At 42.0% G+C, this 27,307-nt stretch overlaps 2 protein-coding genes across 3 annotated transcripts; both read left to right on the forward strand.

Moving 5' to 3' along the window:
* Positions 1-10,998: 10,998 nt before the first annotated feature.
* On the forward strand, positions 10,999-16,961 carry dhodh (dihydroorotate dehydrogenase). Of its 2 annotated transcripts, XM_080528450.1 has the most exons (9): positions 10,999-11,022; positions 11,817-12,026; positions 13,041-13,240; positions 13,956-14,038; positions 14,292-14,479; positions 14,622-14,735; positions 15,055-15,208; positions 15,409-15,568; positions 16,146-16,961. In XM_080528450.1, the coding sequence occupies exons 1-9, from the start codon at positions 11,005-11,007 to the stop codon at positions 16,243-16,245; spliced, it is 1,227 nt and encodes a 408-aa protein (XP_080384576.1). In that variant the 5' UTR covers positions 10,999-11,004; the 3' UTR covers positions 16,246-16,961. The 2 variants fall into 2 exon arrangements, with proteins under 2 accessions (XP_080384576.1, XP_080384577.1); XM_080528451.1 differs by lacking the exons at positions 10,999-11,022; positions 11,817-12,026 and adding an exon at positions 12,172-12,239.
* A 1,805-nt stretch (positions 16,962-18,766) lies between these two features.
* Positions 18,767-21,806, forward strand: LOC308155680 (E3 ubiquitin-protein ligase TRIM21-like; the record flags this gene model as incomplete). Its single annotated transcript, XM_080529054.1, has 2 exons — positions 18,767-18,874; positions 20,153-21,806. Exon 2 carries the CDS (start codon positions 20,160-20,162, stop codon positions 21,804-21,806), a length of 1,647 nt encoding a protein of 548 aa, XP_080385180.1. The 5' UTR covers positions 18,767-18,874; positions 20,153-20,159.
* Between the last annotated feature and the right edge of the window lie 5,501 nt (positions 21,807-27,307).

Genomic DNA, 27,307 nt, shown 5'->3' on the forward strand with positions numbered 1-27,307 from the left:
TGTAATTCGTAATTGTAAATCGTTTTGGATTAAAAGCGTCTGCTAAATGGCAAAAAAAAAAAAAAAAAAAAAAGTGTTGAATCCAGGAGACCATTCAGGTGTTGTATATAAATGAATGTACAACATCAGAAGATAATCTTTGTATGGGTCACCACACACCACCAGTATATTGTGTCTCTGTGTACCTTCGCTAATGCTACTTGCCCGTGTCAGTTTAGAAAGCAATGCTCTCAGTTGATCTGTTCATCCCATGGTTTATTAATGCTGTCACTTAGGCTAGCGGGCTTAAGCGCTTTACGACTACTAAACGTGATGCATGCTCTGGAGACAGTTTTTGGCCAGCGACCTCGCTCTGTGTCCTACAACAGTACGTTAGAATTATAAGGTTCTATCTCCATTTTTGTCAAAATTGAGTTTTTTACATAATCTGATCCATTGGGTGTTTATTAATGTCTGTGTGGTGTTATTTTAAAAATGTTGACATTTTTGAGTTAGTAATTCATAAAATACAAAGGTTCCATCTCACAAAACATAATGGAATGTAAAAACTTTGACGCTCAATATCTCTGAACTAAGAACCTTATCATTCTAAACGGAGATAGAACCTTCTCATTCTAAACGGAGATAGAACTTATCATTCTAAACGGAGATAGAACCTTCTCATTCTAAACGGAGATAGAACCTTATCATTCTAAACGGAGATAGAACCTTATCATTCTAAACGGAGATAGAACCGTATCATTCTAAACGGAGATAGAACCTTGTCATTCTAAACGGAGATAGAACCTTATCATTCTAAGCTCACGAAATGCACTTGTGATACTGTGTTAACTGTAATGTTAGACAGACAAGACAGACAGACAGTCTGCTGAGGGCCAGTAGTAGTGCTGGTAGATGAGATACATTATACTGTGTACATCAGTGGAGGCTCCTCCATAGAGGTGGAGGAGGCCTGGCCTCCCCAATAATTTGAGAGAAGAGAGAGAGATTTAAAAAAGCAATAATTATATTTATTTTATTTATTTATTTAACAAAAAACATATATATATATTAATATTATTTCCGTTTTGTTCATAAATCTGAAGTTTTCCATGGCTAAAACCCAATATTGCAATTGTAAAGCACCTACAGGCCAGAATCCCTATCCGTTTGTATTGAGGGAGGCCAGGCCTCCCCCAGGAAAGTGGTTTCTCATAGAAGTCAATGTAATGCCATTTTTTTCATGGCAATGTGATTGGCCAAATCACTGAAAATGGGTGGGCAGAGGAGGCCTGGCCTCACCATGCATTGAGTCCAGGGCTGAAAGATTGACATTTTGTTCGTCCAATCACATGAAGCCATTTTGAGAATTCGCCAGTCACTTCAGTCAAATAAACACTCGCCATAGTGGCTATGAGTGTCCTATCAACTTTTCCTTTGCAGGACACGTCTAGAACACCCATGGCTATTATCCCTGACAATAATAGCTCATTTGGCCAAATACTTTTGCTTAAAATGACCTCGGAAGTCGGCGAGATTCTGGCGCGATTTATACATCGAATAGGTAGACAACATTTAGGATTTATTGAACAGTTTTATTTTTAATGTAGTCGATTTCGTTTTATTACAAGTCAATTTAATATTCTTCTATAAGAACAGGGAACATTCCATCGCGAGTGAAGCGAGCAAGCGGAACCAAATTGGGCCTCCTCAACTCTGGAAGTCACCAGCCTCCACTGGTGTACATGCAGTATGTAAAAGTGGTGGTTTAATGGATAGTGAATTGGACTCTTGATCGGAAGGTCGTGAGTTCAAATCCCGCCTGAGGCCACCCTTTTTTGCCCTTGAGTAAGGCACTTAGCCCTCAATTACTCCAGGGGAATGTCCCTGTAATTCGTAATTGTAAATCGTTTTGGATTAAAAGCGTCTGCTAAATGGCAAAAAAAAAAAAAAAAAAAAAAGTGTTGAATCCAGGAGACCATTCAGGTGTTGTATATAAATGAATGTACAACATCAGAAGATAATCTTTGTATGGGTCACCACACACCACCAGTATATTGTGTCTCTGTGTACCTTCGCTAATGCTACTTGCCCGTGTCAGTTTAGAAAGCAATGCTCTCAGTTGATCTGTTCATCCCATGGTTTATTAATGCTGTCACTTAGGCTAGCGGGCTTAAGCGCTTTACGACTACTAAACGTGATGCATGCTCTGGAGACAGTTTTTGGCCAGCGACCTCGCTCTGTGTCCTACAACAGTACGTTAGAATTATAAGGTTCTATCTCCATTTTTGTCAAAATTGAGTTTTTTACATAATCTGATCCATTGGGTGTTTATTAATGTCTGTGTGGTGTTATTTTAAAAATGTTGACATTTTTGAGTTAGTAATTCATAAAATACAAAGGTTCCATCTCACAAAACATAATGGAATGTAAAAACTTTGACGCTCAATATCTCTGAACTAAGAACCTTATCATTCTAAACGGAGATAGAACCTTCTCATTCTAAACGGAGATAGAACTTATCATTCTAAACGGAGATAGAACCTTCTCATTCTAAACGGAGATAGAACCTTATCATTCTAAACGGAGATAGAACCTTATCATTCTAAACGGAGATAGAACCGTATCATTCTAAACGGAGATAGAACCTTGTCATTCTAAACGGAGATAGAACCTTATCATTCTAAGCTCACGAAATGCACTTGTGATACTGTGTTAACTGTAATGTTAGACAGACAAGACAGACAGACAGTCTGCTGAGGGCCAGTAGTAGTGCTGGTAGATGAGATACATTATACTGTGTACATCAGTGGAGGCTCCTCCATAGAGGTGGAGGAGGCCTGGCCTCCCCAATAATTTGAGAGAAGAGAGAGAGATTTAAAAAAGCAATAATTATATTTATTTTATTTATTTATTTAACAAAAAACATATATATATATTAATATTATTTCCGTTTTGTTCATAAATCTGAAGTTTTCCATGGCTAAAACCCAATATTGCAATTGTAAAGCACCTACAGGCCAGAATCCCTATCCGTTTGTATTGAGGGAGGCCAGGCCTCCCCCAGGAAAGTGGTTTCTCATAGAAGTCAATGTAATGCCATTTTTTTCATGGCAATGTGATTGGCCAAATCACTGAAAATGGGTGGGCAGAGGAGGCCTGGCCTCACCATGCATTGAGTCCAGGGCTGAAAGATTGACATTTTGTTCGTCCAATCACATGAAGCCATTTTGAGAATTCGCCAGTCACTTCAGTCAAAGAAACACTCGCCATAGTGGCTATGAGTGTCCTATCAACTTGTCCTTTGCAGGACACGTCTAGAACACCCATGGCTATTATCCCTGACAATAATAGCTCATTTGGCCAAATACTTTTTTTTTTTGCTTAAAATGACCTCGGAAGTCGGCGAGATTCTGGCGCGATTTATACATCGAATAGGTAGACAACATTTAGGATTTATTGAACAGTTTTATTTTTAATGTAGTCGATTTCGTTTTATTACAAGTCAATTTAATATTCTTCTATAAGAACAGGGAACATTCCATCGCGAGTGAAGCGAGCAAGCGGAACCAAATTGGGCCTCCTCAACTCTGGAAGTCACCAGCCTCCACTGCTACTCAGCCTATTATATTAAAGCCCAGACATTAGCTCAGGTAGCTCACACATGTCTCCAGGCCATAGGCAAGGTTACCCAACACATTATTTGATTCAACAAACCACCTCTGTTACACAATGCTATCAGTAGGTTACCTGTGTGTTGTAGAATGGTGCTGTGGTCATAGTGGGTGTGGTTGGGTGGGGAGCCCTGGGATAGACGCAGCCGCAGGGACACATTCACACTGGGCTTTGCATTGAAGATAACCGTGACAGTTGGATCTGTGATGTTGAAAGTGGTCACGGCTGTACTCGTTTCATTCGTCAATGAAATATACTTTTGAGAAACTGATGGGACCCCTGGACGTGGCAGAAAGATCTGTGGGAGAAACCGAAGAGAACTCAAACCTGCTGGGTACATTACAATGCAAATAAGGATATTCTGCAACACTTAATTTTAACCATACAGTATGTCAAAGCTGTGGTACCGATAGTTACTAATCATACTGCCATAAACATGTCAACAAATGACATGTCATGACATCTTTTGATATTTGTAAAATGATTGTGTGTGAACAATTTAAAATGGTGTTACCAAGTGTTCTTTGACTTACGGTCTGCCAGGGAATTTAAAGATGTAAACTTTCACTTCAACATTTTGGGAAAAGGTGTGAAGGTTTCCTGCTCTAGTTTTGCAAACATGGAGAGGTAACCTGTAGAGAATTGTTGTAGTCAAGCTATACCTCAATTAACTCAGTCAGATTCTCCACGTGGATCGTGGTAGACCCATGTGAAAGCACAAGGCTGCAAACTGTCCCTGTGATGTTGCCAGCGAAGTGGGGGCTCTCTGAAAAGGTGACCAGCTGAGAAGTACAACACAACCCACAAAATAATTTGACATTACGATAAACTCTTTGAACAACGAAATAACATTATCTCCAAAATACAGACAGACCCCTGTCTCATGTTGACAGACGGACCTGCGCACTGACGACTGGGTAGTCCTTCAACTGGGACTGTAGCGCAGAGAAAGATGGAAGCTTGACATACGTGTCTTCTTTCTCTGACCCTAAAACTGCATTTACCAATTCCATTGGGGTGAAGCTGAGGAAGAAAATGATCGATGAAAATGATTGATGACAATCACATTCATTCACTCACATTCAAGTACAGGTATACAGTATATTCAAGAGAAAGCCTTTAAGATCAGTGAGATGTTGGAGGCTCGGGTCAGATGAAAACACTAACCTGCTCTGGTAAATGAATCCTGTTTGGTGCTTAACCATCATTGTCTGATTAGTTGCCGTGGCGATCAGTAAGCTAAGTTTCTCGTATATCTCAAAGACTAAATCAAAGACGGCCTGGTCCTGATGGTCCTTGAATAAAACACAAGAACATTTTCTCATCAGTGAAACATAATATGTTTATTGTAACATGTAACATGTTATGTGCTGCTGTCTTTTAATTTACATGTGGTATATTGCACCACCACCACCTACTAGTCACTAGTCTAGTGTATAACAGCTTTTGGTCACTGGTGAAGTAAAGTTGACAATGTTTGACCTACCTTGGAATTATGATCATGATCACATTGTTTCAGTGAGAGGAGATAGATGCCACCTGAACAGCTGATAATACGTCTAGCAGTTGCATTGTTTGATATTATCTCTTGTGGAGTCAGCATCTCAACGCCCTTCAGTAGATATTCAAGGAATTTGATCTGAAAGGAGAGGTAGGCTCAAGTTAAATGGTTCACTATTTTTCGACTTTTACCTATTGGCAGTTGTTGGCATTGATGTAGTAGGTCGGACTATCCAGATAGTTTTACATGCATATCTTTGTTATGGACCTGCATTAATGAGAGGGTAGGTTTCAGTCTAACAGGACCACGGACAGCAAAGGACGGAACTATTGATGTTCATTCCCCACACGTCTCATTTCATGCATAGGCCTGCAACTGTGGCCTAGGATTTGGCTTGAACAGGCCAACTAGCCTACTGCACAAATACTAACTATTGGATTTGTGTGTGGAAAATATCTCATTATGATTGAATGAGGATGATTGATGAATGATAGCCCATGTAGGCCTAACTGGTTGGGAATGGTTTGGCCAGCAGAGTGCAGGTCTTGAAATGGACATATTCCTAAGTATAGAGGCATATTTGAACAACAGTATTTTACCTACTGACACTGAACTCTAGTCTAATTCAGCACCATGCCATCCCTCCCTCCACATCCCCACCCCACGGTAAATCGCTTGCTCCTGTGATGCAAATGAAAAGAGTCGTTTTCTACATATATAAAACATAAGGTTACAAGGACGGAAACCAGATACATCATTGCTATGGGGGCTCATAGCAATGCTGCATCTGGTGAACTGTCTGAAAGGGAAACTTATGTATCTGACTTCTCTACTCCAGATGCTGCCTTTAGTGCGAGTGACCAGCAGGTAAGGGGACCCAGGGAGGCACAGATTGCAAATGACTGACAGAAAATGTTAATAGGCAATCATAAAGTAAAACAGAAGAGATGGAGACAGAGTTGTGGATTATAGGGGAGGCGGGGGGTGAGCTCCAGAGTTTGGTTGCAGCCGCCCTGAAGGCTTGGTCTCCCATGGTTTGAGAAGTGGTGAGGTTTCCAGTGTTCGAGGAGCAGGGTCTAAGGGGTGGGTGGAGGTGCGAACTGATACGCATTACATGGACGCCTGACGGGCTAGTTGATCAAATTGTTCACTAGACAGCTCTGAAAAATACTAGCCTTAGGTTATCGGGCTAGTTAAATGTTCATCCCTGCCTATACAGCTATACAGCTTCCCTGACCACAACTTGGTTTTAGTCCTTTGTCAAAATGTGTGACAATTTACCATGTTTTCATATGAAGGCTGTCCTGCAGTCTGTTCCATCCATACCAGGTCACTGTCAGCCACCTTAGATAAAAGAGAATATGAGAGCAAAAACTGGACACTATGGACCAGTTTCACAAACTTGGAAAAACTTTCGGCCTACTGATGTTTGTGGTGATGGTGGAAAGCCAGTGGGAAGTACAGAAAGACTGTGTGAGATAGAGAGATGAAAGGGATATGGAAAGTTAGATCTTTACCTTTTCTTTTTACTGTTTTCTACTGCTTTTATATTCATTCTATGCATGTATATGTTTTCATATATGTTTTTTATTCACTTTATGTTCTTATTCCTGTTGTAAAGCACTTTGAGCTGCATTTCTTGTATGAAAGGTGCTATATAAATAAAGCTTTACTTACTTACGTACTTACCTACTCCTAGACTAAAATACATCTTCATTGGAAAGTCATCAATGAAAGTGCGATTGAGTCAAGGTCTGGGTCAGTGTGTGACCAGCAATCCCCACCACCCCCTCCCCAACTGACATGTAAATACAGTGAGATGTGAAGTTTGTGACCCCCTTTTGTGTGACACTGAAATGCAATACTTCATGGTTGACCATGTATGTAAGGTGTGTGGAAATACCACACCACACTTTAAGTTGTTTCTGACCTGAAGGAGCTCCTCAATGTTGTTAACATCATACTGATGACCCGTATCTGACAGCATATCAGTCAGATATCTTGGCAAACCTGTAGAATAAAGAACAAGCAAGAGAGGCGGAGAGAGAGAGAGAGAGAGAGAGAGAGAGAGAGAGAGAGAGAAAGAGAGAGACCTTTATGAAAAGGAAGAAACTCACGTGAAATAGGGTGACATTAACTTTACACCAACTTACGTTTGAAGGAATTATGATGAAAATTCCTTTTGATACGTTCTGATGTGTCACTTGCACTCTGATTCTTCTGTAAAAGGAACAAGAACAGACATGAACAATACAATACATTTTTAAATAAAAGGGGCAATCTTCAATCTGCAGGTACATATTTTTTTTTCGAACTTTTAAATGAAATGATATATCATTGATTTAGAAGAATATAATATATACAGTATGTTTAAATAAATGCCTCATGACCTTAGTTCAACGGTTTCCCCATCAGGAACCAGAATACGCTTATTTTACTCCATTGTTTGTAAGCAATGTAATCGTAAACAAATACTGTATCTCTTCAAGCATAATAACAACTATAGCGTTGATTTCTTTTAAGGTCATTCCTTGCATCATTACAGTAGCACTACCTATGACATTGAGAGTGGTCACATTTTTCCATCCCTCAGCTGTTTACCAAAAATTTGTCAGGAGGCCAGTTTTTGTTCTCTGTTCTCTGTTATTATGTTTCTTCTTTTGCTTAAGCGCAAAACACTATGTTTTCTGTGTTGTTAACCCCGAGACGAGTGGCACTGTATAGCATCAACACATGGTTAAAACTATCATTTTGATCACATGGACAGTCAGTCCTTGCCTACATAGCTTTGTTTATGAATTTGAGAGTGGTTACATTTCTCCAGCCCCATCCCTCAGCTGTTCACAAAAAAAAAGTGTCCGGAAGAATGCTTCATTGTTGTCAAATGATTACAACAAAGAAATGTTGTTGGTGCCACTTACCGTTTGGTTATTTGTTGACCATTTCAAATCTGTATAACAAGAATAAGTACAGTACAGATTTCATGCAAAATATCAAGGGCCTCTATTACATAGTTACTGTAAAAACTCATGTTACAATCCTATGTCTGCTTAGAATGAGGAAGGAGACCTTTGGGTTCATATAAATGTTGGATGCATATACTGTATTGCATGTTGTTTATATTGTACTTAGAGTATTGTACTGCAGACCTCATTGAATGAACTTAAGACGAAAACGTACAATAAAGAACTGTATAGTGTCAAATCATACCCAGGGTGCAAAGGTAGCCACGCCTTTGGCTGCAGTTGGTTGTAGTCACTAGCTGAAACGGATCCATCACTGCATAGTTGCAGAGGAACTGAGTGATCCCATTCTCAGCTGTAGACGCACCGCGCACCGCGCACCACACACACACACACACACACACACACACACACACACACACACACACACACACACACACACACACACACACTGGATGAAACATTATATTTCTGACTGTTTTATACTATATCATATTCCAAATGTAATAAAAAACACAATATTACACAATTTAAGTTTGACTAATCAAGTGTGAAAGAACGTGAGATTTCCTTAAGACTATAGAACAAGAAGTCTAACAGAGGTAGAAAAAAGCACAGCTCATACTGTGGACCATAAACTATAACATAAGCAATTAACATTTAAACACTAACATGTATACAAACTGCATTTCAGATCAATTAGGGCCTTAGACAAGGTCCAAAATACTTTGGGTATTCAGAGATCATCATGATAACAGTATTTCTTACTCACCGAGAGATAGTCCTCCCGTACCCACCCACCAAGTCAGGTTGGTTGAGTTTCTTTCCATTTGGAAGTTCTGAAGAAAGTTCTTGGTATTGCAGTTCAGGTCATTCGGAAGCTTCCCTCCTCTCTCTTCACAAGTCTCTCTGGCTTGGGACCAGGTTTGGGGCTTTTGTGCAAACTCATAGCACACATTCCTGAACACATGTCTGAACTTTAAACTGGCACCATACTCGTTGTCTTCGTCCCCTATGCTGCATGGATATCTAGCCATGGATAAAAGGCCCCCGGTAATCCACAAAAAGAAAGAAACTCGTATTAACAAATCCATGGATGATGGAGTTGAAACACAAACTGCAACAAGTCACACAGTGTGGAGTTGTTGAGTAAAAGACAGACGGTACGTCTGTACATCTCATGGAAATCATGAGCTTTCTCTGGAAAAATTGTGAATATGCTCTTACTACATTAGGAAAATCACGGCAGACACTCAAAGGACATGCAAAGTGAAAAACCAAGGTCAGTGTGTGTGTGTGTGTGTGTGTGTGTGTGTGTGTGTGTGTGTGTGTGTGGGATGTAAGCACATTTCAACGTTTCAATTCTTATTGACGTACATAGTTTTAACAAGATAAGCAAACAAACAGCAGTAGCCATGGGTGGGCCTGTGTAATTTTGTATGGACAGACAAATTAAAGAATATTAATAGTGATTGCAATCCATTTACCAGTGGTTCAGTCAGAAACACTCACATCTTAGCATAACCATTTATTGAATATAACATGATAATTCAAGCTTGACATATTTGGATGGCTCTGCTCTTTTCAGAACTCCCTGTCTGAATGTACAGTATCAGGGCAGTGAGCCCATTCATCTATCAACCCCTCCATAGATACAGACTGAGCAGAACCAAAGCAGGTGGAGGCTGGGGTGGTGATGGGAACTTAAAGCAACTATACAACTGCGTAATAGTTTTGCCAAGCTGCACATACGGGGGAGTGAAGCTACAATGCCTCAAAGAACAGGCCACTAGATTTTGTGGACTTGCCGCGTCCCTGAGGAGGGTGTGTCTTGCTCTGCCCATTAGATATGGAGTCCACTGTAACCCTGGTGCACCCTGATGTGGTACCAGGTAAGACTCAATTTGAACCTACGTACATGCAGCTCTGCATAGATGATCTGTCCCCCATAAAAGGGAAAGGGATGTTGATTGTGGGAGGCAGGACTGTGCATCAGCAAGAAGCAGCTGTACAGGTTAACTGGACCTAGAGAAGGGCACACTGAGCTTCCAGGGACATATCCACAAAGGAACTGTGAAGGCCTAGATCCCCAGTGAGCAGTTGTAGCAGCTATTATTAGGATTCAAGGACAGTTTCCCACTGAATGAGAATGAGGTGGGGCGTACCCGCCTGGTACAGCATGAGATCGAAACAGAGAAAGGGAATGTCCCGCTTATCAAGACGCAACCCACCGGCAAGCCAGGAGGTTGCAGACAAAGCGCTGTGACACATGCAGCAGGTGGACAACATTTAGCCTTAATAGATTTTTTAAAAAGAAAAAAAGAAGAAAAAAAATAATATATATATATATATATATATGTTTTTTCATGCTTTATTGTATATTGTGCTTTATTTACATGCTTTACTGCTTTATGGCAGAAATCCTGATTTCATGCTACGTAACATAAGGATGTGCACACTATGGTAGCCTTTCTTTTTTGTCTTTAATTTTGTTACAATACTGTTGGCCCCTGGGCAACGCCGGTGGTGAAGAATAACAGCTGAGGGAGGGGGCTGGAGAAATGTGACCACACTTAATTACTAGATGGAGCTATGGATGCAAGAACTTACCATCCATGAGATTTATATCCATTTTATCCATTATTAAAATATACAGTGTTTGTTTATATTTTGGGTTCTGATGTGGAGACAGTTGAATTTAGCTCGTGAGTTATTTATACGTTTTTTCTTCAAGAATCAATAGATATCACAAAAATCCAAAATGGTATGTACCAATCCCAGATTGCCCCTTTAAATGTATCGCGAGAACACTTGCAGGAAGTTGTTGACGTTAATCTCGGCAACGTGCTTAGTTACAGTTCCCCCTTCAAGTTTGATGTAACATCCATGGCGGGACAACTGAAGGTAACTTCATTGATAACACGTGTGTCATTATGTAATAGTCTCATTACAGTCATCAGAGAAGGGTATTGTTGTGGTGATCTGGAGCCAGGACGTTGCGCACGTAGGAAGTGGTGTTGAAAATGAAGGTTAATGTAACTTGGACACTATGCCTTGCCTATACGTAGCCGGTTGCTTGCTAAATGACAAGGGCTGTGCCTAAACATACCTAGCTGCTAAGGACATTCTATTAATGCATTTGAAATATGCGAACCTCTGTCATGACAATTGTAGACCGCAAACAATATTCTCATTGATACCCACCTGGGCATTCTCACTTGCCTTGATACTGATATAAATGCTATTCTCTGTATGATAAGCTAGTCTTCATCGGGTTGCTTACTTGATGTAACGATAAGAACATGGTGATAATATTTCACTTAACGTTTCAGTGCATTCGAATGAATGAATGGTCTTTGTCATTAATACAGTACAGGTACCATACAACGAAATTTAGGAGGGGGGGGGGCTCCCCTGGTGCTAGGAAAAAAATACTAAAAACAAGAAGGGAAAAGAGCTGGTTTACATAAATAAAGGCTATATACACTATCTACTATACTATACTATACTATACAAATAAAACACTGTGCTGTACTCTATGCTATGCTATACATATCCTAACATTTCCTATCTCTGAACCTTATGTGCACGAGGGTTGTCATATTGCACATAGTATTATTGCACATTCATTTTCATTCAAGCCTATCCTAATTGATGTTGCATTGATTAAGCCTAGCCTAATAGTGTGGTCTTTGCAGCGAGTGAAGGATGCGGTGCAGATCATCGGTGCCGGCGGTGTCCTGTTCGTGTCCTACCTCACCGCGGTGGGAGACGAGCGCTTTTACGCCAATCAACTAATGCCGTTCCTGCAGAGACTTGTGGGCGCTGAGACTGCCCATGTGATGGCCGTGCGGTTCATTGGTCTGGGGCTGGCACCCCTGAACCGTTACCAAGACCCAGCCTCATTGGTCAGTGTGGGAGGGAGCGCCGAGGTGTTCTCTTGTTGGATCAGGTGTTGTGTCTCTCTTTTCTTTTTGCATTGGATAGTAGGCACAAAAACAGAATGATTTATGATTTAAAAAAACAAGTTTTCTTATTGGATACATTCAGGTTGTGCCTCCTCTGTTTCACTTTGTCTTGGAACACGTGTTCTCCAGTTTCGTGCCTAACTCCACTCTGGGGTAAGAGAAGAACTAAATCGTTAACATGTGTGCTCTGTTTTAGAGCCTGTGAGAATGACCCTCTTACCGTCACATACTGTATTACATCAACATTTTCAGACAGTGCCTCACAGAACGAAATGATAGAATATCAATGTAGTTGGGTTTTACATAGCAATAGATATAGGCTGCTGTGTCTATAGACACATTTTCACATTTTCTTGCCGCAGACCCTGAAATTAAAAAACATTTAATTAAATGTAGACTCTGGGATATGTCATAGAGCGGGGTGACACTGCCAGAGAATTTCAAAACGGAGATGCAACAGACAACACTTTTGAAGTGAAAGCGAGATGTTTGCATACGTCGACACAGCCTTTGCTGTGGTTCTCCTAGAATTTGCTCAATGCTAAAATGTCTTCAACATTTTAGAAAGTAGACTCTGAGTGCGATATTGATAGTTCACATGATTGCGGAATATATCCCCCTGTTTCTGGGTTCCTCATTTGAATAGGGATCAGGCTCTGGTCACTACAAACTGAGCGTATAGAGAGGAACATAACTATAAGATAATAAGAAATGCTATGCTGAGGCCTAGGGTGACTTAGAAAGAGTCACAGTTCAATGGCTGAGAGGTTCAATGGCCGTTCATCACCCCAGGAACGGGTCCATATAATATCAGAGTGGCCAGAGGGAAACCCATAATCAATCAATTTCAAATCCATTATTATATATCTGCATACATTAATTACGTGATACAGCATTCAATTCAATTCCCAGGAATTCACGCTCTGTCTGATTTGTTTTTGCTGCTGTCTCTAGGAAGTGAACGTCATGGGCCGAAGGTTCAAGAACCCAATTGGAATTGCAGCAGGCTTTGACAAGCATGGAGAGGCTGTAGATGGGTTGTATGGGCTGGGTTTTGGCTTTGTGGAGGTTGGGACCATCACCCCTAAGCCCCAGGAAGGGAACCCCAAACCACGTGTATTCAGACTGACCTCTGACCAGGCAGTGATCAACAGGTATGGTTTAATAGATTGTGTATCTACTAATACTAAAGGACCAGTATTGATGTTCTAATATAGTACTTTATAAGTTGGCAATAAAATATGATTTAATCAATAGGGTTAGGGTTAGGTATCAAGTGAACCAAAAAATAATCCTTCTTCTAGCACGACGACTGCCAATGGCCCCTGGCCTGAGCATAGATTATTTTTCCTGCTGTGACTGGTGGATAGAGGATTCACTTACTGAAAGGGAATATGCCGCCTACATATTTGAATGTTGTATATATCAAGCCGAATGAGAGGAAATGGATTCCCTTTTCATCTTTTACTTACACAGCTGCACACTGAAATTAAGTGGTCAAATGTATGTTATCAGTGTGTTCCACTATCTCCTCCTTGCTCTTGCTTTTGTACTCAGAAAGGTGCTGTGAAATTAGATTTAAGGCATGACCATAAATATTCATGAGTTATAACTGACAAACCAGTCTGCTTCTGTGCCTTGTGTGTAGTTGTGGTCATTTTCAGTGTGCACAAAGTGGGTCCGACAGAAGACAGGCTTGTTGAGAAGAAAATGAAAATGAAATAGGCCTATGTCAATCATCCTTGCTTTGCACATTTTGTGAAGTACCCATGACGCACGCACTCGTTGACATGCAAGTGTTTGGATTGCTACAGTATAGGTAGCAAATATAAGGTGAAGGTAACAAATATTCAATGTTGTGTGTTTCAGATACGGATTCAACAGCTGTGGTCTGGTTGCAGTCAAAGAAAGGTTGAAGGCAAGGGAAAGGACCCAGGTAGAGCTGACAAAAGGTAGAGGTACTTAAGGCCAACGTTAGTAATTTAGATTTTTTTTGCTGATATACTGTTGAAGTCGGAAGTTTACATACACCTTAGCCAAATACATTTAAACTCAGTTTTTCCACAATTCCTGACATTTAATCCTAGTAAATATTCCCTGCGTTAGGTCATTTAGCATCACTACTTTATTTTAAGAATGTGAAATGTCAAAATAATAGTAGAGAGAATGATTTATTTCAACTTTGACTCTGCTGTGTGTTTGTAGCTGGCCTGCCCCTGGGCATCAACCTGGGGAAGAACAAGCAGTCCCAGGATGCGGTGGCAGACTATCTGGAGGGGGTGCGCGTCCTGGGTCCGTTGGCTGACTACCTGGTGGTGAACATCAGCAGCCCGAACACCCCAGGCCTGAGGGACCTGCAGGGTAAAACAGAACTGCGGCAATTGCTGCACAGGGTAAGAATATAACCATGAGGGTACCCTAAATAGTCGTCATTTACGTTTATAGTGTATGTGGTATTGAACTGACTTTGCCTTAATTGGACTGAAGGATTTATGTTGGCTCGGGTGTCCATCTTGTCTCCCCCACCCTGCCCAGGTGCTGAAAGAGCGTGATGCCCTGCAAGGAGAGGGCAGACCTCCAGTGTTGGTGAAGATCGCCCCCGACCTCACTGCCCAGGACAAACAGGACATAGCCGATGTCATCACTGAGGTCAGAACCTAGCTGTGATGGGGTCATTGAGGTCCTTCAGGTCTCTCTATGATTGTAGTAATCATGCACAGAAAAACAATATACACAATACACCAGCAGAAATATTCATATATGTGCATACAACACCAAGGGAGAAGGTTCAGCAACGCTACTGAGTGTGGATCGGGTGAGAGTCTGACGTCATTCAACAGCGCAGATTTTTTTAGTATTTCAAACCCAGGTCTTGTTTGGTGCAATGTCTTAATGATACGGTACTGAATGAATGTTTTAGTGTGTTGATAATACTGGCATCCCCTCAACCCGTCTGTTTGTGTTTTAGCTTGGTTTAGACGGTCTGATGGTCTCCAACACCACAGTATCCAGGCCTAAGACGCTGCAGGACTCCCAGAGCCAGGAGGGGGGAGGCTTGAGCGGCCAACCACTCAAGGAGCTCTCTACCCGCACTGTAAGGGAGATGTACAGCTTGACCAAAGGTAGGTAGGAACCTTCCAGTGATATGTCAACTCTTCTAGCTGCAAAAGAAATCCTTGTGCTTAACCATTATGCTTTATGATGATCTTAGCCCACTTCTTTATTATGGTACCTATTTCTTTCAATGAAGTGAAACCTCTGCCGGAATTCGCCTTAAATGTGTCAGTTGTTTATGCACTTTGTATGCGCTTTCTCATTGAAGGTAAGGTGCCAATCATTGGCGTTGGGGGTGTTGCTAGTGGAAAGGACGCCCTAGAGAAGATCCGTGCTGGAGCGTCCTTGGTCCAGGTGTACACTGCTCTGATATATCAGGGCCCACCTGTTGTCAACAAAATCAAAAGGGAACTGGATCAGCTTTTAAAGTAAGTGTGAACATGGAAATGTGTGAACATGGAACATGGAAGTGTTTTTATAGTACTGAGTGACCACCTGAATGCTTTTTGGCTGCATTTACACTGCAGGTCGTAATGCCTAGTTCAGATTTTTTGTCTATATCTGAATTATTTTTTAACGCCTACCCATATCCGATACCTGTGCTTACACTTCCGTAACACTTGAAACAACCCGCATGCGTACATAAGGGTTTGGTTACCCGAAAACGAAAGTAAACAGACAGCCGGCACTTGCAATGGACACAAACAAGACAGAAATTATAATCCCTTTTATATATATTATAATATAAAGCCATTGCTTTCCAAAGTATGTTTAGAGGTATTATTTCCACATATGATTGAGGCCTGAATCGGATCTGAGAATATCGATTCAATGTGTATTTTTACTGGTTACACGTACATGTTACATATCCGATCGGTGCCACATGTGAGCAAAAAATCTGAATTGAGTCACTTCTACCTGGCAGTGTAAATGCGACCTTATTAACCCACTCAACATGCATGTATTTGCTGTGTTCTTACATTTCTTCCTAACCATGTATTACAGGGAACAAGGGTTTACCAATATATCAGATGCAGTTGGAGCTGACCATAGGGGTGTTGATGGGATGATTTCAACGACAGAGTCTACAGAGGGACGGTATTGATCAAGACTCTGAGACCCCACGGTGTATGAGCTCTACCGGCCAGACATACGTCAGTCTGATGCCTGTGCCAACTTCCTGCCTTTACTTGAAGCCTATATGAGGTGGCTTGTTTGGTCAGTTCATTTCACTACCGGACGTGAAATATCTGCACACAGAGATACCAAGTCAGAGACAGCAGTATTGTGGACCTGCCCCATCTCATGGCTCTTGTTGGTTTTTATATAAACATCTGTTGGTTATTGGATCAATGCAACAATAAGAATGGTCAAGTGCTAAATAACACCGAAGTGTTGGCAGTATTTGGACATCAGCAGTCACATGTGTTCTGTATGTAAACATGCTGAAAATGGGTGATATAATGTATTCATATAATGTGCTCTATTCTAAAATGTGTGATATTTATGCAACTGTATATGACAGTTAAAACTGCTGACAAATAACTAGTTCACAATGTACTCTGTCTGAAGTACACATCTGAAACTGTAAAACTGCTGCCATCATAGTCGAGATTGTTTGTGTGACATCATCTAAAATGACAGATGACGAGCAGAGTAAAAACGATCTGACTATTCACCCTTTCAGCAGTATATAGGAGAAGGCTGGGGAAGTGTAAAAAAAAAAAAAAAAGCCAAAAACATTCTAGCGTAATTGGTACTCAATTTTAGCAGGGTCTGAATACACACCATAACTAACTAGCTAGTCATACCTTGTGAAAGATTGGCTACTTTTCTCGTCCTTTTATAAAGGTTTCTCTCCATTTGTGTAGTCTTCTGTGTGACGGTGTCCTCTCATTATTAGGCCTCTTAATGGCTGGGGTGATCCAGGGTTAGGAGTGGAGAGTGCTTTATTTCGAGTCCCTTTCCTTGAGGGGTCTTGCCATACCAAGCATGCAGAAAGTCTTCTCTGATTGCAGTAGCAACTGAATCATTCACTCATGAATTGGTTGACGATAGTAGTCACTATTAAGAAAATGGTGGAACCTATTGTGATAGGAGCAGGAGATGAGATCATCCACGTCAAATATAGTATGATTCAGTGAGGAGGCACACAGAGCATGTTACCTAATGTAATAGAGATGATGATTATTAGTTATTTGTTCTCATGTACAATCTCAATCTATTGACATGATTCTGTACTCCAGTCATTGCACCAATAGATTCAGTTGGGTTAGTATTCTACACGTCTAATCCTCCTGCTCCTAGTCTTCATGGTGAGCAGCTGTGGAGAGGAGTGTTGAAATCCCAGTAAGTCCCCATGGCTCTTCTGATTTCTGTTCCGGTCTTAATTCAAAGAAAACACATGGACATGCAGAGAGAGCACACCAACCTTGGAATACCAATACACTCCTACCCAGATCTTCATGCAAAGCTTGTAAACAAAACATGTGGACCAAACCCAACAGCCTTTCTCTGTTCCTAGACCATGCAAAAGATGTAGGAAGAACAAAAAAGAAAAACAGACTAATTTAAGCAATTTCTTTTGGTCCAAACTCTGACTTTCCCCTGACCCAATTAAGTTAAAACTGCCTCACATATTCTGCATATGTATTTGCTGCTGCCTACCGCCCGGCCCCCTCCCTGTGTCTGGTATAATGAGCACAGGGATATTCAGTTTATTTATTTATTGTTCCTTTGTATCAGAATGTATTATAGATGATATTTATGTAAATGCTTAAATATTTGTCAACTGTTGTTTAACTTAAAGGGTGGATACAGTCTCACACTCAGGTACATGCATGCACACTCGTGTGTGAATTTTAAAAGAGAGAAAAGTTACCTACCCCTCCATGCCAAGCCCATTATCCACTGCTTTTTTGATGGATGAGTGATGCACACACACACACACACTCACACTCACACTCACACTCACACACTCACACTCACACACACACACACACACACACACACACACTCACACTCACACACACACTCACACTCACACAGGCCCTATGTTTGTAGGGTGCTGGGGCAGACCCAAACCTGCTCAATCTTCCCCATTCAGACCATCCCCCCACCCGACGCCAGGTCCAGGGTCCAGGGCGTGACACTCATCAGGGGCAGTGCCCGGGAGGGTGGCATTGCCAGCTAAGTGGGCAAAGCTCCACTCTACTCAGGGGTAATTACTGCACCTAAGCATTCCTCTTCATACCTCTGTAAACACACTATACTAACACCACCTATCAAGCTAACCACAGAAACATCACTGCCTAACCACCCTGTCAGCCTGGATAACCACATCTATAGCTCTACCAATGTTCCCTCTGTTGCCATAACCAGCATTTATGCATCTATGAACCGTAAGCTACGGTGGCTGATTAACTATAGACCAATTCTGTTATATTGATTCGGTTGGTTTTAAAATGAAATAATCTCTGCACATAAAACAAGCAATGAGAAAGTGTGACATACGACTTATACAAGGGGCAGAAGAAGAAAAAAAACGACTCCGTCTCTTTAAGAGCAGGAAAACAAGGGGAGGGGCTTGGGGCTGTCACTCTCAGAAGTGAAACTTAACTGGGAAACTGAAAGTTAAGAGCAGAACCTTTTAAAACATTGACAATCTGCATCGTCAGATCCAGCCTTCACGTCCTCTGGATACGTGTCCTGATCCGAAGGAGAGAAACACAGAGGTGAGGAGAGAGAGAGAGAGCAGAACAGAACAGAAATAACATGTGTTTTCCCCCAACACACATGTCTGATTGTTTGTAAGCTTGGGCCGGTGAATGGTATTACCAGTAGCATGTTGGACACTTTACTCTGGTATAATTCCTGCCACACCCGGAGGTATTACTGGTGTAGCAGGTATGTTGGGAGGATGGTATACCGGTTTGAGAATACCACTGTTTGTGTTTTGACAACATACACTTGTCATATTAACAAAGCCTGTTGAATTGAGTTGAATTGTGAGAGTTGCTTCAACAAATGTAGACACTGTACATGATCAACAGGCCTGTCCTGTTCTCTGCTCTGTGTTAGAACTTACTGTTGACCTTTAAGACCTCGTTTGAGATTGAAAACAGGCCGGTTACATAACGTGTTAGCAGTGGGTAGCAAGCCAACTACACGCCACACACCTCCACAGTGGAGATTCATAGCCAGGAAATGATGAGTGCAGCGCAGCTCAGCGAATGATGGACACTCACAACATGCCCCGTAATGATGTCCATCTGTCAACAACATCCAGAACCATAAAAACAAACACTGCCTTCACCAAACTAACTGGATGTGACCCTACCTTGTACCTGACAGATCCACCTCTGACCAGCCTCTGAGAACTGACGACGTTAGCCTCGGGCATTCTGAGCTTCACCTCACATTATGTTTAACGAGCCCCGAATCTTTTGTCCTAAAATGTATCACGTCAATAATCTATCCCAAACTTGCAAGCACAAAACTACTTCGGCTGCCGGCAAATCTGTCCATTATAAGGTACATTACCTCTCTAAAGAGTAAGTATTAGGCTGTTTGAGGTGAACATTATAATTCTACAACAGCATGCCCTGTGCTGAGTGTGGCCTATGTTGTTTGAAGTACAGTAGTCCAACAAAGCTATGCTGGAAAACTCGACATTGGCTATTTTGACAACTCTACACTCTACAAAATCCTTACCCTGAAAGGACATACTTCAGAGCACTTTAACTAACAGCTAATTGTCATAATTTTATGTTTAAAATGACATGCTCAAATCAAGTCACTGAAAGCTAATTAAACTCATTAAACTAATGTCACAGTAAGGAACAACACATGTGATGTTGTAATTTGGGTGAACTATCCCTATACTAAAGTTCCATCCGATAGTGTTGCTTACATCATCATGTAATCCTTTTATCAGAATTGTTTGATATTATGAAATGGGCCCATACACTCAGAAGGACATTGACAGTTTGTTTTTCTCATTCTGTTCCCAGCTAGGCTATGGCTTCCTCCAGCAGTCTCCTCTCTGAAGAGCAGTTCCAGTGCTCTATCTGTCTGGAGGTGTTCACCGACCCAGTCTCCATCCCATGTGGACACAACTTCTGCATGGCCTGTATCAGAGGATACTGGGGTGTCAGTGGTGTGTGCCAGTGTCCACTGTGTAAGGAGACATTCAGTATAAAACCTGAGCTTCGTGTCAACACTTTCATTTCAGAAATGGCTGCTGAGGTCAAGAAGTTGAGTGAAGTTAAAGGCACACTCGTCACCAAGAAGAAAGTCACACCTACTCCCCCCCACGATGAAACCACCGCCACACCTGGAGAAGTGTCCTGTGACGTCTGCACTGGGCCGAAGTTCAGAGCCCTGAAGTCCTGCCTGGTGTGTCTGGCCTCTTACTGCGAGACTCACCTGGAGCCTCATCAGAGAGTGGCTTCTTTCAAGAAACACAAGCTGATGGACCCCGTGAAGAACCTGGAAGACAGGGTGTGTCAGAAGCATGAGAGACCCCTGGAGCTGTTCTGTAGGAGAGACCAAACGTGCGTGTGTCAGTTCTGCACTGAGACAGACCACAAGACCCACGACACAGTCCCCCTGGAGGAAGAGCATTTAGCGAGGAAGGTTCAGCTGGGAAGGACAAAAGGTGAGCTGCGTCAGAGGATCAAGGGACGGTTGCAGAAAGTTAAAGAAATCCAAAGGTCTGTGGAACTCAGCAAGGCGGACGCAGAGAAAGACATGTCAGAGGCTAAGCAGGTCTTCGCTCTTCTGGCGCGCTCCATCGTGAGAAGCCAGAACGAGCTCGTTGAAGCGATTCAGGAGAAGCAAAAAGCAGCAGAGAGGCGGGCTGAGGGGCTCATGGAAGAGCTGGAGCGAGAAATCACTGAGCTACAGAGGAGAGTCACTGAGATAGAGCATCTGTCACACACCGAAGACCCCGTCCTCCTCATCCAGAGCTCCCAGTCCCTCTTCGCCCTCCCGCACACCAAAGACTGGTCTGAGATCGGGGTTCATGGCAATCTGTGTGTGGGGACAGTAAGGAGAGCCTTCTGCCAGCTGGAGAAGATACTCAGTCGTGAGATCGGAAAAAGGTGTGATGTAGAATTGAAGAAGATGCAACGGTATGCTGTAGATGTGACTTTTGACCCCGATACAGCACATGTTTGCATCATTGTGTCTGAAGATGGCAGACAAGCATGGTTGGAAGACAGAGAGCAGAGTATCTTTTACCCTTCACGGTTTGATGAAAAAGTCTGGGTTCTAGGAAATGAAGGGTTCTCCTCTGGGAGATCCTACTACGAGGTACAGGTGAAGGGGAAGACTGGGTGGGTTTTAGGAATAGCCAGAGAGTCCATCAACAGGCACGGAGAATTACTGAGAAGTCCTGAACATGGACACTGGGCCGTGGGACTGCTGCATGGGGTTTACATGGCTCATGCTGGGCCTGATGTCCTGCTCTCCCTGAACGAGGAGCCCCAGAAGGTGGGGGTGTTTGTGGATTACGAGGAGGGCGAGGTCTCCTTTTATGATGTGGAGGCCAGGTCTCTTATCTACTCTTTCACTGGCTGCGCTTTTGCAGAGAGACTCCTCCCATGCTTCTCCACTAGTGTCAATGTGGATGGTCAGAACGCTGCCCCTCTCATCATCCTGTAATGATGTCCTATAAGTCACTCAGACTGAGTTACCATCAACAGACCTTGAAAGTGATCAATCTTTCACCTGTTCCTCCTCTGTCTACCCTAACCGAAGACTCATCTATCCTGCTCCATGTTTATTATTATTAATGGGCTCATATAAAACACCTTAGAAGGATTTGACTGCTTCCTTTGGAGCAGTTTGCCAGAGGAAGTGGATATGCCTAGACATAGGCCAGAGGAAACATCTACAGTAGATCCACACACAATAGACCGGGACAGGAGGAACTACAGTTCTCCATCCCACTCTGTGGAACCACTTATACTGACGGAACTAAATGATGATTATGGTGACAATTTGATTAATGCTAACCATGAAAACAATGACAAATGTTGTGATGATGAGTTGATGACGATGACACTTGTATGTAGAGTCTGCTTTGTCATGTCTATAACCGTCTGATGCTTTGTGGAATGTACAGCTTCATTACTCTGTTCTGATCATTGTACAATGACGACGATGATGATGATGATGATGATGATGATTCAGATCATTATGATGACAATGTTATCAACACTGACCAGAAAAACAAAACAGTGTTAACTTGTGATTATACCATTTTTGTAGTAAGTCTAATCATTTTGTCCTTTATGTATAAATCACAGTAAAAGACACCAAATAAAGAAATACTCAAGCACTCATTCAGTTTCACTTCTACAAAGTTATGTTGCTAAGCCCCTCCCTGAGAGCATGTCAGTCTCTATAACCACATATGTACAGTATATATATATATATATATATATGATTTTTCCAACTCAATATTACCAAATATATATACACCGTAGAGATAATTGCCTAACCAAAATTTCAGCCACTCATAACCACTTATATATCATTACTCTGCCAATAAACACATCTATATAAGTTAAGGCCACATTCTATAACCGTATCAATATAACTGCCTAATCATTAGTGAGTGTACATAACATACGTAATTGTGTGTGTAGAATAGATAGTCTGTGTGGTCATATTGTTTTTAGGGACATCAACCATGGTATATTTTCAACCAAATATCAATAGTGTAAGTGTGATGTAGTGTTTGTGTGCGGTGTGGTCTACCTCCTGTTTGGTGGTGTGGATACAGTATGCATGTTAGCACTATGGATTAGCCTAGCGAGTGGATAAGAGGTTAGAGGTGTAGGCCACACTAAGACCTAGCTTGACCTCAGAGGCCCTACACACAACATGCAGACACACACACACACACACACACACACACACACACACACAGCAATATCACAGGACAAATACTAACCAGACATATACACTGCTAAAAACAATCAAGGGAACACTTAAACATCACAGTATAACACCAAGTTAATTAAACTTCTGGGATATAGATCTGTCCAGTTAGGAAGTGTAAACAATTGTTAATCAATTTCACCTGCTTTGGTGCAAATAAAGGCAACAACCAACATGTGGACAGGAGAGGCTACAGCAAGACAACCCCCAAAAAGGAAATGGTTTTGCAGATTTGTTTAAGTAGCTTCAGCTTTGTGCAAGATTCCTAAGACCCACTGGAGGAATCATTCAGGGCTGTCCTCTTCCCCCCTGTTGTTTGGGGGAAATCAGTGTTGTAGATGGGTTTGTTGGAATGTCTTTCTTTGATTCTGAATTTGCTCTGTGTTGGGGAGAGGGAAATCTACTGTTGGTGGACTGGATGTTTGCCGGTTGGACAGAAGCAGGGTCCTCTGTGACGCTCATTTTAGCCCCCCGTCACAACACTTCTGAGCCTCTGATATCGTGTGATGAGATGCCACCACGTTCTCTGTTATTCAGCGGGAGTCAGCATCCCTTTGAGGAGACAGCCATGCCCCGTTCCTGTGTTTCTACTGCACTTCATCTTCTGCAGTAACTACTCATACTGTAGCTCCTGAAGTCTTCGGTGGACCTGAACATATACTGGGTTGTTCAGTCGTGTTAAATGTGTGTTATAAAGTCAGAAGAGATGTGGCAGAAGGGATGACATCATCAAAAGCACCTAAGGCAGTGTCTGAGGTGATCACGGGTTAGCGCCGTAGGGGACAGAATGAGGAGGAACAGCTGCGACCCTTTCAGGCCACCCCTGAACTGGCTTGACCACACTACTCCATATGGAACTGACGTCATTCTGTGTTTGTACAAGCTGGCAGGTTCAATTGTTACCTGCAACTGTGCTGATTCATATACATTGGCTTAAAACCTGCAACTGGGCAGGCTTACAAATGATTCATGTTATCAACAGGTTCTTCTCAAGACCGTCATCCAACAGGTTTAAATTAAACCTGCAAATAAAAGGTTACCTGTCTCCTCACTGGTTTACAAATGATACATGCCAGTAACAGGTTCTTCATGCTCTGCAATCAGCAGGTTTAAATTACATCTGCATGAAGGAGAGGATTTTCAAAACCTGCAATCGAGCAGTTTTAGTATATATTAAAACTAGTCAATTATTTTGCCACCAACCACTCACTCTAACTAACTCACTCACAATTTGTCTAACTATTGGATTATTATGGTTGTAATCATCATAGGCCAGTCTGTCTCATGTAAAGACAGAAGACCCCCTTTACAGAACACAATAGTCTTATAGTTCTTCATGCAGGGTGGAGACTTTCACACATTTACCATCTGTCCTGCAGTCTTGAGACAGCGGGGTGGACAACAGGGTCTTTAGAGAATATTTCGCAGAAGTTTCTGTAATGAGATTACTTCCACATCAACCAAAGTTCAGCAATATCACATGACAAATAATAACCAGATACACACAAACACACACACACACAGGACACATATCACAGGACAAATACTAACCAGACATATGCTCTATGATGTTCAACACATGGAAGATACTGTATACTGTAATTTGCATCTGAGCAGCATGCAGACACAAAAGTAGAGCAAATTAAATGTAATGTGTGCATAATATGTATGAACTGCTGCATTTCTGATCCTCTGAATGCAGAGTGATATGTTTACGGGGATTGGGAGTGTGTGCTCCAAAAGAAAGAGGATCACAACAATGTTGCCTGATATGCAATTATACAAGACGGATGCTGAGGAGTGCCCTGTTATGATTGAATATTGTTTGATTGAAGTGAAGCCCAGTGTCTTATCCAAGATGGTAGTTACACAACCCAGCAAAGAAGCTGCTTCTGGCTCCTGGAAGTCAGGGGCGTGGGGGGTTTGTTACCTACTCTGTGCCAAGCTCATTATCCACTGCTCTTTTGATGGAATGACACACACACAAACACACACACACACCCACACCCACACTCACACCCCCCCACACACACACACTCTCTCTCTCTCTCTCTCTCTCTCTCTCTCTCTCTCTCTCTCTCTCTCTCTCTCTCTCTAGGACACACACACACACACACACACACTGTATGTACCCCATGCATGATATAGTTATGTGACTATGCAAGAAGCCCATAGGGTTGAATACTTGAGATCTGTGTGTACCTCTGTACTTTGGACTTTCGTGTAAATTGTGCATTGATTGATTGATTGATTTTTTTCATCACAATTCTACCACACCATTATTGATAGGTCCCAGGCAATACAACCTGTATTATTATTACTGATATTGTATTGTTTACTGGTGAAAGAATACCTACAAATAACATTTGGGGGAAAAACCTATTGTTGGCACTGTCTGCCCCAATATTAGAGTTCAATCAGGTTTTTATTTAGCCCTGTTCTGAAGATATTTTGGTGTTATGTAATCATCCTGATGAACATTGCAGCAAAGCCATAAGGGAACCTAACAGGCTAAAGCACAGGAGGCAGTATTAGCCCAGTGCCTGCCTTTCTCTAACAGGCTAGAACACCAGATACACTGTATCTGATACAATAGGAGTCCCAGTGCTCTCTGACAGGGGAAGCTTTAACTGTGATCGATGTTGTTTGCATTTGGTTAATATTGTTAATGACTGGGTCTTTCTTTCCTTGTTATAGAGAACACAATCTCAAGCAGAGAATGAAAAAGAAAGCTATTTTAGACTTTGACAAGTTATCAACCTCCCCATGCCACCTGCATGAGGATGATGGGTCTAAACATGTTTGGAATGGAATGGAATGAATGAATGGACTTTATTTGTCATTGCTACAGTACAGGTACCAAACAACGACATTTAGGAGGGGTGGCTCCCCTGGTGTTAGGAAAGGGGAAAAAAAACACATTTTAGAAAAGCATAAAAGCATAAAATCACAAGAAGGTAAGGAGCTGGTTTACATCAATAAAGGCTATGTACACAATCCACTGTACTATACTGCACAGATAGTCAACTAGGGTTGTCATATTGCACAAAAGTATTTTTTTCACATTATTTTAAAGTGTCACAGTTTGCAGGCTTGAAAATGTACATGTTTGTGCCTCAGCACTAGCTGCCATACAATCCGTCCGGACTGTCCTGGGCCCAGAACTTAGGCCTTTTCTGTGTTCAGGGCCTTGACGGCCCTGTGGTAGAAGCAGTCCTTCAGTCTGAGGTGTATTTTCTTTGTTCTACTATTTAAACCAGATTTGTGCGATGTGGCCTATTGATGTTATGAACTGCCACTGGTTTTATATCATTCGTATGACAGCGTTATCCAGGCTTTATGACAGCCCCCTCAGGCAGAGGCACACATCAGCACCAGTGCCTGACCTAGGAACAGTGTACGTACCTGGGAAAGGCTTGATCCCAAGGCGTTCGAGCAGTCTGTGGTTATAACTTGAGAGCTTGGTGAATAATCACGCTGACATCTCAGTGAGGTGGGGGTGGCATGAGCAGTACATTTACCTGTAGTCTCAGAGGACATGCTGGACCACGATTTGCCATAACTTCCTGTGAACTCAATTGCAACATCAATTTACCCGGGTCTAGATGAAGTAATTTGATGCACTTGCACAGCAGTGCTCATTGTATAGCCTTCCCTGCTGCCGTGTCCTCGCAGAAGTGTCTGACCCCCATTTAAACTGGGGCATGTGTTTCGCAAAACGCTAGACCTACACATAAAAAAAATAAAAATAATTGACCTTTATTTAACCAGATAAAATCAATTGAGAACTAATTCTAATTTCCAATGATGACCTGGCCAAGAGGTCCTGGCAAGAATAAAAACAAACATATAGTATACAAAAATAATGTTAGAAAAGGAAAACACACCGGGCTCACACGGTACGGTACGGTACGGTACGGTAGTGGAAAAGCGCCATAAATGCCACCTCCCTGTAGTTCTTTGTCCTCACACAGGGAACAACTAAAAGGCCAGTGCCAGTGGACCTGAGTGATCCATTGAGTGATTTCACCAATAAAGACCTTAGGACAGGACTTTAGAACAGGTAAGATGTGTGTCTCTCCTTCTGTCTTGGTCAGTATTTGTGCTGCTGCATTCTGAATGATCTGTATCTTATTTATAGCTTTCTAGTCCAGAAAGGAGAGCATTGCAGTAATCAAGCCTGCTAGTGATAAAAGCATGTATAAGTCTTTCAGTAT

The sequence above is a fragment of the Nansenia antarctica genome (assembly GCF_963989245.1).
Source record: "Nansenia antarctica genome assembly, chromosome: 4".
NCBI lineage: Eukaryota > Metazoa > Chordata > Actinopteri > Argentiniformes > Microstomatidae > Nansenia > Nansenia antarctica.